Consider the following 17,077-nt stretch of genomic DNA (forward strand, 5'->3'; position numbering starts at 1 on the left):
GTAAAGTCGACATGTCGAAGCTGTTCGCAGCAAACCCTGTCGATGTCCATGCTTAGTACTACAGGCACCAAGCAACTGTTGGGTCTGTAAGTCTACCAGGTTCCTCGTGGTGTATCCGTGTCATGCCCTCGTGGCTAATTGTGTTGTTCGGGTCGTCGACACGTTGAACCGAAGTATACCAAGCGATGCTAGGCCAAACCATGGTGTTGATAAGCCAGGAGGCAATATGATACGGCTGCGGATACCAGAAGCTACCGAATCTCAGTCAGCGTCTCGTCAAGCATGCGCCAAATAGAGTGGTTCCACAGCGTTGCAGACGTCAATCAAGCTTCTGGAGTCCCCGCTCGGACTCGTACCTAGGTGGAGGTGCTTGCTGGTAAGGGCTAGCAGGAGGCAAGGCCCACGTCTCGGAAACTGGAAGTCGCATACTCGCACAGAGATCGTCGGAGCGCCAGCTCATCGGGCTGGCCTATTCGGGTTGGTCTGCGAATAAACACATAGGGCAAAACCATTCTTTGGGAGAAAAGTGGATGTTTGACCATGGTGGGGTCTAGGCGTCCAAGCCATCAGCCACACAGTGAGCGCCGTTGACGAACTGCTCGGTGTATCTGCATGGCGCTCTCCCAGTGCGGAATCAGATCGCTGTAGGCTGAGGGATCTTCTTGCTGCGTGTACTACAGTCAGCTCAACTCAGATTCCGGTGTCCCTGTTATCGGCGCCACAGGCGGTAGTCCGGGCGTATAAGGTAGAGCACCCAGTCTAGAGATTACTAGGGTATCTCTGAGCACATCACGGCAGATCCGGGCGGTCCTCGCTTGTTTCCGTGCGTCTCCTGGCGTTGGGTCGTGGTCGAAACGAACGGACTGCAAGCTCGGACGGACGTCGTGAGAACGCGGTCGCGAGGCGTGACGTCCCCTGTAGCATCAATGGGGACTGGCTGGAGGCTGTTGATGAGCTTCGTGGCGCGGCTGGGCCACCCGCGACAGCGTTATCGAGCGTGCTAGAGATGAGCGTGTTCGTGATTACGAGGTGACGTTCATCACGGAGAGCGGAGAACCGAATAAGCAAATCCGCCAACGATCGACAGTGCGTTTTCTGCCACCCCTCACCGCCGCCCACACGTGTCGCCCGCTACCCAGCCACACCTGGCCAACCGTCTGCCACGCCTGTCCCTGACAGCAGCCAGATGCATACCGTCGTGCGAGACTTCATGTTTGACGCTGAGAATAGAACCTCACTTTGTGGATCTCGTTTTGCTACTCTGCGAAACGCGACGGTATGTGGAGTTCGTTCGCGTCGCGAATCGCGTAGCCAATCGCATGTATTGCGAGGCGCAAAGTTAAATCGCCCTGGGTGCTTCGAGAAGCCCTGAAATGGTTCCTCTCGACTCACGTTTCACACTCTCCTCGACGCCCCAAAAGGACCATCGACTCTGTTTGGCACCATGTCGCAGATTATATCGAGTGGTGCTAGGCGCTCAGGTCACTTTTCCTTTTCTACAAGACGCTTTTTCCCCTTTCAGCACATACCCACCGCATCTCCTTCTCTTTTCTTCATTGGAGTTACTTTTCCCCCGCTGCATTGATAGCAGCACTCAGGAACGGCACGTACCCGCGTATAAACACCAACAGCATGAAAAAAGGGGTACAGTGCATGTGATGCAGTTCCACTTCCAATGGTACCTATACTATCAAGTGTCAAACCCAGCTACATACTCTTGATGCGCGCTGCTAGTCCGAGAGCATTCCCTTCTGCTAGCGACCGAAGAGTCGCCAGGTGTATCCTGCAGAGCATGGACTTGGTCAACAGCTCTCTCAACAACTACAGGCGAGCATGTGATAGATGCCCGTGTGCTCGCAGGCTATCAGCCAGCTGTTCTACACATTAGCACCGTCGACAGATGCACCACGCACGCTGCAGCTGTAGCGCCGGCCCCACGTCGACCAAAGTTCTTGTCCGGATACATGCAGCGGTACATTGTTGAGAAGAAGGTCCCAACTTTACACGTATCTCTCCACCGTAGAACTAGTCTTGACTGTTAATTTCCCTACCGCCACTACTTCAAGATGCATGATGCTCACAGCAGCAGCCGGATGCTGCACCGATTATGCGTAGCGGGATCAGTATCCACCACAGCCCTTGTCGTGAAAGCAGACTACGGACTGCCATCAACCGATCCTGCAATGCAGCTTGTGGGTATATGCTTGACAGACTTTGCTTACAGCTGGCATCGACTCAATGCCGCAACAGTGATCAACGCGCTCGCCAAATCGTGGCCTCATACAATCATCATCTCGAAGATCGCGACCAGCTTAGACATCTCATATGGACAATTGGTGGGACAGTCCGGAACGTTTGTGTTAGCGTAACGGGAAACGTACAGGGCTCCGTCTGGCCTCATGTCAAGCTCAGCAAATCCCGAAGCAATATTGATGCACACGGGAAGTAAAGGCGGAAGTTAGGAAGAAGCTCGGAAAAGGGCAGTACATTGCGGTATTTGTCCATGTGCCAGTAAGCAAAACTCATCGCTTCGAGGTTAGAAAGTCTCGTGCTCAAAGATATCTTCATCTCGTGACCAGCCGTGCCGGAACCGACTCACTCTTCAAGCCCGTTCGACGACGACTCCAGATAGGCGTTAGATCCTTGCCGTAGCTGGCTAACCCCGCCACCACTGGGAGCATCATCGAAGACTTAGTGCTTCCTCGCTATCTCAACGCAACAAGTTCCCCAAGCGAGGCAATATTCGTCTAGTTCGACGACTAACGGGCCGTAGAGGTGACAAGGGCGGGCCGAAGGCAACGGCAAGATCGATGATGCGAGCATTTTGTGTGCAACCCATACAGTCGACACACGCATCTATCAGCCTGGCTGTTTTGGAGCCAGAAACCAGTCCAAATCAACGAAGCGTAAGCATCTGACGACAACAGGCATCATCAATGTCGAAGGATTCCATAATCCAGGTCTCGAAGGTCAGATCTGGCACAACGACACTCCGTAGTTTGTTCTAGCGCGCGGAGCTTTCTTCCGCGATCAGCGAACACCCCACGAGAAGACATGAGAACGAGCTGCAGCATCGTTAGCGCCCCTTTTATCCAAGTGCAGCAAGTGCCAGCGGCTAAAGCGATCGCTTAAGATCCGCTTGATCTTGGTTGGATCTTGAAACAATAGCGTGGCGGCGAGTGTCGACGAGGCTTAGCGCATCTTCGCGCCGGACCGTCGCTTCAATAGCAAGATCCAGAATCACCGATATCAGTAATTTTGCCTCAAACGCAGGGACGGTGTTAGGGCATGGTTTCCAAGGTTTGCTGTAGATTATTTCACTGCTGCGAGGCTGATCGTGCCTAAACCATCGCTAACGACCTCGGGTAGCTCTGGATAATGTATTCCACAAGCACTTAATGCACTAAATGTCCAAAGGAGGGACTGCTTGCAATGGCGTGAATGATGGGAAGAAATGATGTTCTCGATGCCCACAAAAAGTCATTCTGCAAGTCACCGAGACTTACTCGTTGACTGTCCAACAATTAAATCCTCTTCGTCACGTCGTGACAGCCTATAATCATGATCTTGTACAGTGCCAAAGATCGCCAGAATATGAGTCGCATCCATGTGAAGAGACAATTTTTACGTGCTATCTTGCATTAGTTCACAGTAAAACCTCTCGAGATCAGACACCGAATTTCCTCCGCGGGGACCGAGAATCCCATGATGACAGCTCTTCTCCATCCACAGCGGCTTTGATAGCCGTCTATCATAGTCCGAACCGATCCCAGCATAGGGTGGGGCCGCTGTCCAAGTAGGCATACACCCGACCCCTTCAATTAAGTTACTATCGGTCATGATAATAACAAGATTGGGCGAAGTCACATGGGTAATGGTGGAGAGCTTTAATGGAGAAGCGTTGCGTTCGGAGTGGGTCATCATGTTCTGAAGGCTATGTGCTAGAATTCGAGGCTGCAAGTAGTTGTAATTGCATATTCAGTGACGATAATGACCATCAAGCCGGTGCACAGTGGAGTTGTGAGTTCCTTCCGGGTTTCATCGGCGACCGAAAGATTTCCCGTACCTAGATGCCGACAAAGGTGTAGAATTTCGGTGTTACAATGGGACGAAGAATCCAACTACAAATTTTTGTAATACCTTTTCCAGGGTTAGCAGTACTTTTGCTCCCCGTATGTCAATATTCGACGCCATAATGCGAAGGATGATTGCCAATTCCACATGCTTAAATATTTTTAGGCGCTGCAACGTGGCTAGGTATCTAGGTGGCTATCTGGTTGTTCAAGAGCAACGGGAACAGCACGTTTAGATGACGGTGTAACATGTACACGACGCCGTCATAGACCTACTGTAGTTCAGTCAGCAGCTCCTAGAGTGTTGATGCGGACTGAATTGAGCCTTTCCAAGCATCACTACTCCCTTGTTGTGTCCAAAAGGAGGCTTGTCACGAAAAGCGCATGTACACAGCATTTTCGTCAGGCCGTACATCGTGAGAATGCATGAGCCATCTCACCGCTGCATCGTGAGGCAAGTCGAATAGTGAGTGATCACCGTGCTTGTAGCACTGTGGGCTTTATTCATTTCTAGTGTAAATCGTCTTCATGAGTCTTCAGACATTATCGTGCCGTAGCGACGCTGCATGCAACGCTTTCAAGGTCCGATGCTTGTACTACCCGATCTGGTATCACGGTACGGCATCCATCGACTGCATCATGACGCCTTCGACCCCTCGGGCGGACCTTCTGTGCCATGGAATTCTGAGACCCGTGGACAGTTCGTAGCACCGTGTGCTCAAGGGAAGCCACGCGCGTGAGCACTGAGCCACGTTGAAGCTATGCATCAAATCTCGTGGTGCATAATCTAGCTCGTTACACGACTTGAAGTCATGGTCGTGCGAGCGCAAGTAGCGGCGTTTGACAGCGGCTCATCATCTCCGTCAGACTGCGGAACAAGCGATGGTTTTGATACCTATAGGTACGATGCAGGGTCTGCTCTGGCTTCACAAATCTGTGTAATGGTTTCAATACCGCGTAACTTTCGGTGCCTCGGTATGCTTGGAATGTGAACGCGGACACGATCATCCTACAATCAACCATCCGGAACGCTGCTCCGTTGCATGCGAAGCCACATCAGATGTCGTGGTACTGCCTGTCGCCAGCAATATGACCCCGGGCTCTGGACTCGATGGACAATGGAGCATGCTACCGCAGCACCTCGCGTGTTCTTCTTGATTCTGGGATAGGCAAGTTTGGCTTCGGCATGATGTTCGTGTTACTATAGTGATGAGTACACTCCTGATATAGCAAACGGGGCAAGGATGTAGGCGACTCGGTAAACCCGTTCGCAGCCCTGATTTAGTACATTGCACATTCGCATCGCAGGCCGCTTGCGAGATTGTGACTGCCTGGGGATCCGGATTTTTCATGCGCGCACATTACGGGATAAATGCAATGAAAGGGAGAAGAACGCAAGTAAGACAATATACGTACTGGAGCCGCAGTCGGCAAAGTTGGCTCGTCGACAAATCATGGATAGAAATTGAGAATTTAGATTGCGCGACCATCAGAGACAAGTACCGACCCGGCGAGGCCCTCTCGGTCCGCTTTCCAGGAGCCGCGTTTGAGGGTAAAAGCGTGATACGAGGATTTCGCTTCCGCTGCACTGGTGCAGTCCCTGCTGATAAAGAAGTATAGCAGACAAGAACAGCCACAATCATATAAACCGCTTACTGCACCTGAATACCATATCTTCAAGCGATTAAGATAGCGACTGCATGACAGCGTAAGAATCGCGAGTTGAGGATAATGCGTCGTCCGAGATAAGGCATGTACTTAATCTAGCATAAAACCGTGGCGTGATACCGTGAGGCTGTAATGTAATCTTGCTCCCTTGAGAATCACGGCCAGCTCACTTACCATCGTCTACGACCATGCGTTTAAGTAGGCATGATCTATCCACGATAGGCCGCAGCTTGTATACTAATCTTCCCTTTGAACACAGATCTAGACTCGCTCTTTCCAACGGATATGGCAAGAAGATTTTCCTCTGCGCTAGAGAGCGCTCGCGACTAGAAGATCAACCTCAGTTGTGCCAGATCCAGCTCGCAGCTGACCTGCTTCGCTGAGATGGCAACCATATGGGTGGGATGGATTGTCGCGTTTGTTGTGTGCACGCCGAGTCTTCACATCCATCTTCCTTTTAACATGTGAACATGAAGACTGAGATCATGTCGTCGTCTACACACACACACTGGTGGGTTAGGGCAAGCCTAGAACACGCTCTGAACGCCACAAAGAACACAAGCATCCGCTGTCAAGAGCACTAGTGAGCGCCTAGCAGCGGGAGCTTCCTTGCGAAGTTTGGGTGTGCTGAGCAAGAAGCTGAGCCGTGGTGACATTATGAAATCGCAATCATGAGCCAGAAGCTGAGCGCAAAGCTGACGGCCATCGTATGTTGCCTTGCAATGCCATCGGAGAGATTGTGGAGACTAGTGAGATTTGGTGATGCTTAGAGCCCGATAGCGAAGGAACACATTACAACTAGATGTGCATCCGTATAGTAGTGCAAACTCGCGGAAGTAACGCAAGCGCGAGGCCATTTCCTAGACAGGCATAGCAGATCGTACTAACAGATTCGATAGGGCTTCCGCACAGTGTGCAAGGTTGTTTGGTTGGGAATAATGCCGAAGAGCGTTGCGGTATTCCGTGACCCACGGAGCTCCTCCAGCTGCAGGTAATCCTCTAGAAATTCCTTGCCAAACAAGACGTGGCGAGATGCGCGAGTCTCGTACGAAGGCGGACCTACCAGGGTCAATTTGAATGTCGCATTGCATACATCCAAAGCATTCCTCGATTACAGCTGACAGATGCGCAGCAAGTGGTGTGATTCCCGACAGCCTGTTGCTGTTGCCCCAATGGGAGCAGTCTGACCGAACGCGTCTTGTACCCGCAGGCTAAAGGTTTAAGCCACCTCGACTTCCTTGGTAAACGTTCTGGCGCTGCTTTCTTGGTATTCATTGTCGCCCTTCTGCGGCTTGCGGCTTGCCGTTTGAGATTGCTGATGAGTAGATCCCCAGAATCTTGGAATGAGGGGAGTTTGCAGTCTGTTAGCGCAACCGCTGAGAACGCTAGCATCTATTGGGAGCTTCTGCTGGGCCACCAATATTTCTGTACATAAGCCCTGCATGATCGTCATCGATGATCAGTGCGAATGGTTTGCTGGAAATGCTGTCATCTTTTGTGTGAAACTGCCGCGGTGGTCGCGTTGCTCTTATCGTCAAGAGTCGCAAACGGTGAACGAGTGAGCAGTCTTCAGACGGGCTGTAGTAAGCACCGTGTGCCGGACGGGGAACCGGAACCTGAAAATACTACCCATCCACGTTGCTATAGTGTCTCAGTGTCTGACAGGCGCGCGATCTCTTCATAGCGGGATCTCTCGGCAGACAGCCCATCGCAGCTCCGCTCCCGCATTGCAGTTCCGTCCAATGGGCGATCACGGAGATTTCATGACGATCATGAGCTGTTCGTTCTCGTTCAAACTTCAAAGATGTCGCATGCGAGTGCGAAACTCAATTGAGAAAGCTGACACGACCTAACAATGCTTTGATGCTCTCAATTTCCGACAGGCGTCCAGCATCACTGTGAAGAGCTTTGCGCGGCCTTATCCATAACCTTTTCGCGGACCGCATCGTATGCTACCCTATCGCAGTCGCCCATGACTCGAACGTGAATTGTCCCGCTGAGAATTCAAAGCCACGGTGGATCGAAAGCAGCGCTGTTAAAACGTTCTTGATATGACGTTGCCGCACTGCACGGTGCGTCAGGTTCTGGCTGCTGGAGGACGAGCTGGCTGTCGGGGCGCCGCCCGCTCTCGGTGTTGCCGCTGGCGAACCTCCACACATCGTCAGAATACGGACAGACACTCAAGCCATCAAGCCACTCCAGCGTGCTTGACGTCTCAGCCTACGTCATTGTGGAGTTTCAGAGCCAGGTCTCACCTCAAGTGCCGCGATTCAACCGGCAACGAGCTCGAAGGTGACCGTGGGAGACTTTCGAATGAGTCTTTGGACGCGCTTGTATGGCGGGCTGCACGCAATTTGGTACAGTCCAGCCAGCCATAGACGCAGACTCCTCTTGGTACATCGTGCCAGGGAAACACGTTCGCCTCTGCATATGTTCACTGTTGCGGCCCAAAACAAGCCTCGTGTTCTTGATTGGGGTTGATTGAATCTTACCCACCGCGGTCCGCCATGCCCAGACTTCTGGTTGAGGGGATGGAGATAAGGCGGGTCGAACGCGTTCTAAGAAAGGAGTTTACAGTCTGCAATATGGCCAGGTGGATATTTCGCTTGCGTGCGAAGTAGTGAGGCAGCGGTTGACACGAAACAATAGTTTGGAAATGAGGTCGGCCGTGCGTAAAACATCAGTGGCGTTGGAGAACGCACGACGCGACTGCAAGAGCGTTAGAGGCCAAGCTTGTTTCAGTTATCGAGTGCCCTAGGTTTTGCGAATACCATTCTTAGCAATCGTTGTCACATTGGTCTGAGAGTCTGAGTCGTATCGCGAAATTGTCGGTCGTGGCTATTTTTGCTCGTGTCTTCACGAACCCGTCAGTGATGTGGCGTGGGACATGGCACCGAAGCGGAAGCGAATCGTAGGACCGACCTCGTTGGGCCGATCGTTTGGCTCGAGCACCCTGTTTCCGTCAAGATCGGCCTTAGGGCTGGCGTGGGGTTCCCGCATCTGGTAGGATGCTTTGAGAAGAAGCGATACCTGCTGGCTTCTAGTTGGAGGTCTCAGGCTGAGATGATGATCTTTGCCATTTGCAAAGTCGACTGCGGCTTTCAGGTAGCCTCTGTCGTGCTACGAGCGCATGTCTACATACATGGCGTGTCAGGCGTTGCGGAACGCTTCCAACATCGTCTGCATCATGGAAAAATGAGGTAACAGGCGTGTATATTACACCCCGAATGGATGGTGCAATCGCGACATTAGCCTCAGCGGCATACCGCAAGCATCTGGGTACATACAGCCGGGTTCACCGACTGATTCGTGCGGTACACCGTGTACAGTGACCGCCCTCGAACTTTGGTAACCTCTGCGACCAAGGGAAAAAGCAGAAGTGAGAGCTGTCAGAGTAGACCGCAACTGATCGCCAAATAAAGCAATTCACTGTTGAATTGCAACAAACTTTTGACGGTGAGCAAGCAGCTTGTGGCTACAGGCGGGATACTGCATCCAGACGTGTCAAGCGCACCGCTTGGCCATCTAAAACCGCCCTGCGTTGACTAAACATGGAGCTGTAATAGAACCACTTTTGTGTTCCGGGGTCACGTGCAGTTTTGGTACGCGCGAGGCAACACGCTACTCGAACCTGCCATCCATGGATGGCGCCCGCGATAATCATAGCCCCGCCAGAGCCAGTGCCACATTCGGCTCACCGTTCGAAACAGTTGACGACCCACTGAAGTACGGGGACAGAGCAGGAGTATCCAAGTGAGCCGTGCAAGCGTCGAATCGAAGTGGGGTTCTCGGTTGGCGTAGTGAGCCACTGTCGCAGTGGCCTTGCAAAGCGCGAACCTTGCCGAAAATCGATATATTTTCGACGACATCAATCTGGGATGAGGGTACAGAGGACTTTTATCCTCCCTCATTTAGTGGCCGCGGAATGAGAGAGAGCTTCGTGTTACGTTCCGAGACGGGTGGACAGACTCGAGAGATCTCCAGTGAGTCGGCACCTGTCAACCACGACTCAGCCGCGTGATGCTGACATACCTGAGTTGTTATCTCGTATGTCGCGCCCATCACTACCTGCGGGAGTAGGAAGACGCGAAAGGCTTCGTATAGCTCGCAACGAGAGCTGAGGTGGACTCACCGCTGCCAGCAATCTTAGTGGTTTCCTCGAAGGCGTCTATATAGAGACATTGGTGTATCTTACAGGCATGCCCAAGGCCCCCGCCGGTGCTGATTTGACGCATGTGCGGGCGCCGATCGTGGCAGTAATTTTGCCGTATTGCAGAATACATTACGGGTGTACGGGTGTCTTGCTGTTCTTTTCCCAGGGAGCCATGCGCCAGCTCGGTTCGCGGACTTGTGGCTGACGCGGGCTCGGCGCTCGTCCCCCGTCACTCTCAGCACGAACCTCCACCCTGCCCTCCACCAATCTAGTCCGCGGTGCAGATCTCCAAGATGCATCCCTGTTGTCGCTGAGTCTTATCATCAACGCCGTGCAGATGCCCCTGGTCGCTCGAACAAACATCGGGCTAACCGGGTCAGGCTCGACCCACCCAAGAGCCTGGCGCGCTGCATGTAACTGCGAGGCACTAGCTCATCCTCTCGTGCAGCAGGATCCCTCCTCAATTGATGAATTCATCGTCGCTCAGATGCATAATCAACACTCCCTGTTGGGAAAGCCCGCTAGTCAAACCCGCTCTTACATTTCCTACCTCTATACGCTTGAGAAATATCTCTCCCCACGCCAACGTTCTCCCCGTGATAATCTTCTATCTTTACCCATCTCTCGTCACCCACTCCAACGTGCTCAGCCTACTTGACAGCCGCTGTACCACGGGGCCTGATCTTGACCTCGTCCTTCTCAGACCAGTGCTAGACGACTCGTTCTGCAGTCAGCGCCACAGCACTCTTAACACACGGCTTCCGTCTGACGTCCCAACGGAAAACGTCTAGCTGTCGACTTGACGTCTGCTATTTCTCTTAGCTCCAGACTGGTTTCCATGCCCGCCCCGTTTTAGAGCTCTCTCAGGACTACCGGACTTCGGACCCATTACTCCATCCTCGTCCCACTCGTTTGAGCCTCGCCAACCTCACTTTCGCCTCGATATCCCCGCCTTGGAGTTTATGGCATTGATCTCTTTCTGAACCTTGGTACACAATATCATCCTCAGACCCCTCCTACCACCCATCAGCCGGCCATCGTCGTGTCGACCAACATATCAAGTCTACTTCCACCAGGATCACACGCTTAATTCCTCCTTCAACATGGTCTTTTGCACATACTGTGGACAGTCGTTCACCAGAGACGAGCATCTCGAACGACATATCTTGACTCGTATGTTGACCCCGCGTCTTTCGCTCTTTCAATCTTCCTCGCACCAGCTACCATCCAATCTTTCTTCTGGGATATCTGCTAATCACTGTGGATGAGCAGACACCAACGTCAAGCCTTTCAAATGCTTCACATGTCATATGAGCTTTGCTCGACGGTATGTGGCACCCTTCCTTGCTCTTTCTCATCCTGTGGCATCGACCGTTCGGAACAAAGTACTGACAGCCTCTTCAGAGATCTTTTGCAAAGACACTACACCGTACACGGCCGCAACCAGAACAACGAAGAGGGACTCCCCCCACAAGGCATAATACCAAAGTCCGCCGGCCGCACACCCATCGCCTGCAGTAATTGTGCGAAGACAAAGACCAAGTGTGACAAGAAGTTTCCGTGCACCAGGTGCGCTCAGAGGAATCTGAAATGCACATTGCGTCCTACAAGGCGGGCATCGAAAGGTGTCCAGCGGGTTGGCGGTCCTCCTGAGGCTGGGAGCGGGGACTCGAGCGAGAGTGGTAGCAACGCGGATAACCACAATACATCCGGCAATGTCTCTCCAAACCACGATAGCCAACCGAAACAAGCGATGTCGAAGTCCTCTCCTGCTCAGATCAACCAGACTTCCCATATTCCGGACAGCCAACCACCGTCGCAAAGACAATCGCAGTCGCCCTCGGCCCCTCATTCACGAAACCCTTCCATCTCACAACCGGTACAGCCACCGACACACATAAATCCCGAGGAGAAGTCGTTGCATCTTCATATGCCGATCTCCGATACGCCACCCTTTTTCGACCAGTCTCCTTCCAACGGACTTGCTCAATCATCGTCGCTTCTTTCGCCACTCCCCACCCCGGTGAACGGCATGAATGGATTCGTCACCTCCACACCTATGTCAGGATATGACGACTTCGTCAGAACGGTACGGGACCAATCCGATAATGAGAGCCCTCAATTCATGATGGACCCTTGGAACGGCATGCCCATGGATACAACCTTTGATCCCATGCGGATAGACCCCGCGTTGATGATGAGCATGAGTATGGACATGAGCATGGGACCACCTCAGGATGGAATCCTTGGCATGATACCAGAAATGTCGCCTGCTCAAACATTTGGACAGCCTGTCCAGACACCTCGCATGGACGAGTCCTTTTCGGACCTGCAAATTGGTAGTTCGGCTTCGATGTTCTACCCCTCCAACAGGCACTCTTCGATAGCAGATGCCGGCATACCTGATCTTGGTGCCATCATCGCGGCTCAAGATGGCTGGACTGTTTTCCGTTGCACTCCTTCTATTGCTTCAAGCTCGTGTCCACGCACAGCGAGACTCAACCTCGAGCGGTTAGAGCTGAGCCTCAAGAATCACGAGGGCTGGGCTAACTGGTCCCCATCGTGGGATGAATCCGACTTTCAACAAGGCGGGCAAATCGCGGTATCGAAGTTGCAGGAAGCCACGCGAGACAAACTTCTCGCCATCACCCAAAGCTTCCTCCACAAGGCTTTGGACATCCACAAAGACGGAAGCAGCTCGTCCAGCAGTGGCGAGTCTCCAGGATCCACGGCCTCTCACTCCAACTTCGTTCTTCTTCCACCTGCTCGCGTCCTGGAGTACTTTCTCAAGTCATACGCCAACTCTTTCGAACGCTATTATCCCACCTCCGCCAGAGGTGTGCTCGATACGAATGAACTAATGCAAAACTACAACGACAAAGCATCGAGCTTGCTCATTCTCATGATGATCGCGCAGGGCGCCATGACCATTCCATCCATAGAGGCCAGGTGGCTAACTGGTGGCTTCACCGAAGCCTGCCGGATATCGCTCTTCGACCTTATTGAGAAGAACATCATCATGGCTGGTGATCCTATCGTTCTGCGTGCAGCCCTCCTCTTCACTGTCCAGGCGGCGTGGAGTGGCGACAAATGGCAGATGGACATCGCTATGGGCCAGCGTGGCATGTATTTCTCCATGTTGCGACATTCCGGTATTCTCGATGTGCGACCGCCGGCAACGCCTCATATCAACGGAAATATTTCGACGGATGCGTTGTGGAAGGACTGGCTTCAGCAAGAAAGCCGCAGTCGGTAAGTGTTGAAAACTTCGGTACCGTCACGTGAACGCACTTACTAATATTGGCGCAGCCTCATCTACTCCTGGGTCATGGTAGACCAAGACTTATCGCTCTTCCACGATACCGCTCCACTGTTCTCAGTAACAGAGTTTGGCGCGCCGATGCCTGATTCGGATCGACTTTGGCAAGCGCAGACCGCCTCAGAGTGGTCTGAGATGTTCAACCAAGTCCATGAGTTCTCGAACGGGTACTCTTCAGTAGGCTCTGGAGCCAGACCACCCAGTCTCAGAGATCTGTTCCGTTACTTCCTAGATGACGAAATCGTCGTACAGGATGTACAGGAGATTCATCTGACACCTATGCACCTGCGTCTGCTCCTCCACCCCCTGCAGACTCTGGTCTGCCAGTATTGCCAGCTTCTCAGCTGCTTTTCCGATAGCGTCGCTTCACGATCGCGGAATCGCGCACTGACAGCAGCGTCGACCCGCGTGCGTCTCGAGGAGGTGCAGGCGTTGCTAGGGCGTTGGTTCGATTTGGCGCAACGGTACATGAAGTCCAACCCAGTGTGTCCGATGATGCAGGCGAACCTTGTCATGTTCCATCTTATCAGCTTGAACGCTGTGTCCAACTTTCCAGAGATAGAGCGCCTTGCGCGTCGAGAGGGTGTGGACGGCTCATACCAGCAGATGCTGTGGATGCACAAGAAGTGTCTGTCCGATGTGCAGGAGGCCATCACCCACGCCGGTCAGGTCCTTCGACTCATCCGTGAGATGCCAAGAGGTATCCGGCCGCCATGGTGGGCTGGCGCCGTCTACCGTGCGGGTTTGGTCTTCTGGACTGATTCGCTGGCACATGGCGAGTCCTTGAGTCCCAACCACCAAGGATCGTATCAGCCATCGAACTCCGCGTTCTCTGTGGATCGCCTTCCAGCTGACCATCCTACCATACTGAGGTACATGTCTCGTAGGGAGGGCATACCCACTCTGACCAAGCGCGACGGTACACACGTCCCTTTGGATAATGGCTTCGCGATCCTGTCGCATTGTATCGACGTCCTTGATGAGGGTGTTGCCACCAGGTTCTCCGATGGCATTCGTAGTAAACTCGAGAAACTCGCGCGAGGATAACCTCCCACCTCCATCTCTTCTCTTCTCTCTGTCTTCCACCGTACCACCACGAGCTCATGATGTATTAGCGGGTGTTTAGGTGTTTCCCGTCTTATCGTTTCTTATCTCGTTCCATCTCTTTCGGGTGTTTTCCATCAGCATCGACATCTTAGGATGCTTGGGAAGAATATGCGCGAGGTTCCAAGCGTTGGTTGGCGTTCAAGGGCATAGACACAGCATCGGCGTCGAGTGATGTCCGTCTCGATCGCCGAGGTGCTTCGTGCCTGGACTGAGGTCATCAGAACCGACTGCAAGGCAGTCCATAATGTATAGTACATAGACATGATGATCAAATAGTACCAACCGACTTGGGAATAGCAAACCTATACACTTCAGCGGACTGTTGTTGACGATGAGTGTGAAGTGCTTCCAGCGGATCCTCGGCCAGCTGGTCGCAGGCAACGGTGGGTGTCTCCTCGACCAGTCTGCCAGTGAAAGCATACTGACCATCTTCATTCGCAGGAGGCTCTCAGCTTCGGATGAAATCTCTTCATGTCGTGATGGTGGATGCGGGGCTCTTCCGTGACACGGTGGTCGAAGGTGTCATGTGTGTATGCGTAACGGCTGATGTGCAACACATATATCCCTTACCACCGTGTAGCCCCTCCGTCATCACTACCTGCGGGTTCTTGATTGCTTCGTTTTTCTCCTAACCCGCGCATGTGTTTCAAGCGTAAGCAGGGCATGGGTCGGATTGCGTAGATAATTGGTGTCTTCGAGATTGGAGGCTTGATGGCGGGGTCGGCTAAGAGTGCGAATGGTGTGTGTGTAAGGGCGGCACTACGGCGGCGGGGTTTCTTCGAACCGTGTGGGATGTAACAGAGTGTCCCTACGAGGATGTGGACTCGTCAGATGCGAACGATGCAAGGGTAGTAGAGGGTTTGAGTTCAAAGTGAACAATGGCCGAGGGAAGTGAAAGGAGCCAGTATGGCATGTTTGGACTTCTGAAGTCGATTGGAGTAGTACTGTGTCTGCAATATGCTTCCAACAGTATTGGTAACACCGTGGAGAATGCAAGCATGTGTATTGAGGCACGTACCTCAACCTCTCCCAGATAGTCTCCTCGCCTCTCCTCTTTCCGCGGACGTTATGCAAGGACTTCGTCGCACTATGATGGTGCCGCTTTATCCAGATCGTACTATGTCTCATTCACCCCCAGTAACCGTGCTGATGCATCGAAACCCGTCATCGCTTCCGAACAAACGGCAACGCAGTCTTACGATCGCCGCCTTATTTGGACTTCTCCAGCCCTCAATGTGGCCGGAGAATGGAGACCACTACCCGATGGAGTTACTAACCAGATTCCTTCTGGCCGTTAAGTCGAAGGATGGGTATATGCAGTATGCTTCCGTATCACAGTGACAGAAAGCCGGTACCAAGACGTCTTCCTGCAGGCTCATTGCTTGACAAGCTTACGCGTTCAGCGTGGCTACTTGCGTATGGAGGTAGCATATGCAGCCCTAATCAAGATGACTGGCTGTTCGAGCACACAGGAGCGGCTAGAATCCTTCGGTTCCAAGCGGCCATTGTTACACATCACAATAACCTACGACATGAAGGACCACTTTCCAACATTGAAGTACCCAGAGCAGTGGCTCTTGCTCTAATCCGCATGGCTGATACGAAGATCGTGCCAAGCCTACGGATGCCCGCACGACAGCCGTAGCTGTCAGGATGTAGCTGGCCCATGCCATCGGGCTTTGATGTATATCACTCACCAGAGGGTGGTGAACATGCGAGTGACCCCTCGTGAGTTCCATCCAACGGTCGGTATGTCGGAGATTTTCGTCGCCGTTGCGGCTTTCACCCTATCAAGAGGTGGAGATGGATGTGGTGGTCTGGACGCGCTATCCTGACCAAAGACACGCCCAGTGCCGATCAATGCACTTCCGTATGCCAGCCGAGCTTGAGTTAAGCATCGGGGACTTACCGGGTAGTATCCGAACGGTTTGTGTCAGCGGAGGCTTCGTTGTGTCACTACTGCTGTACAAGTACCTCCATATATGTCTATCATCCATATCGTGCATCACTCGATGTTTTCGGTTAGTTGCAACATTGTTGTATTAGTAGGCACAAAAATGAGCATCGTTAGAAGACATATAAAAGCGAATGCGAGGTTCGATAATGGAAACCATGGCTGTCCCGTGAAAGAATGCATTAGCATAGGGCGATCTGGCAGAAGGTCGCGTGAAGCGCCCAACAACAGCCCCTTTCACCGCTATGTGTTTGACGGGAAACGGAATGAGGGGGAAATGAATCGATTCAGGTATAGCTCTGACAACTCCACAAAAGAGCTCCTTGAGACGACTACAACACCCCGTACTCAGACCGGGAAGGTATGTGATTCGTGCGGTATTGATAGTTTCAATATCTCTGAGCAATCAGGGTGCAAGTCTTCTAGTTGGTGAGTAGGTAGCTCCCACGATTGCATAGCCCTTGACGGATGATGCATTTCTGACATAGGGTTATCCGCTACGCTCTGCCACGCTGATGCCATGACGCGAAAGCATCCACCCTGGGCGTCTATACGCGTGGCCTTCCCAACAAGAGAACTCTTCTAAGCCCCTTGCATCCCCAGTCGTCTTCTAGAGAGTGACATTCCACCTCGTGTGGCTTTATCGGGTCACCCCTGCGGCTAGTACTGCGAGAACAGAAGCGCCACACGAAGAGCATCCGAAATATTCGTCAGCGCTGGATGTATAGGCACCGCGATCGGATACTATCGCTTGAAAGCAAGCCGTTCTGGGGACGAAAGGGCCGATGCGTGGTGGTGGAGAC

At 52.6% G+C, this 17,077-nt stretch overlaps 1 protein-coding gene across 1 annotated transcript; it reads left to right on the forward strand.

Annotated features, from left to right (window-relative positions):
* Window positions 1-11,204: 11,204 nt before the first annotated feature.
* J4E84_000817 (uncharacterized protein) lies at window positions 11,205-14,260 on the forward strand (the record flags this gene model as incomplete). Its single annotated transcript, XM_049383452.1, has 3 exons — window positions 11,205-11,221; window positions 11,299-13,146; window positions 13,204-14,260. 3 exons carry the CDS (start codon window positions 11,205-11,207, stop codon window positions 14,258-14,260), a joined length of 2,922 nt encoding a protein of 973 aa, XP_049248970.1.
* Between the last annotated feature and the right edge of the window lie 2,817 nt (window positions 14,261-17,077).

The sequence above is a fragment of the Alternaria hordeiaustralica genome (genome assembly GCF_023758085.1).
Source record: "Alternaria hordeiaustralica strain BMP 2776 chromosome Unknown scaffold_1, whole genome shotgun sequence".
Lineage (NCBI taxonomy): Eukaryota > Fungi > Ascomycota > Dothideomycetes > Pleosporales > Pleosporaceae > Alternaria > Alternaria hordeiaustralica.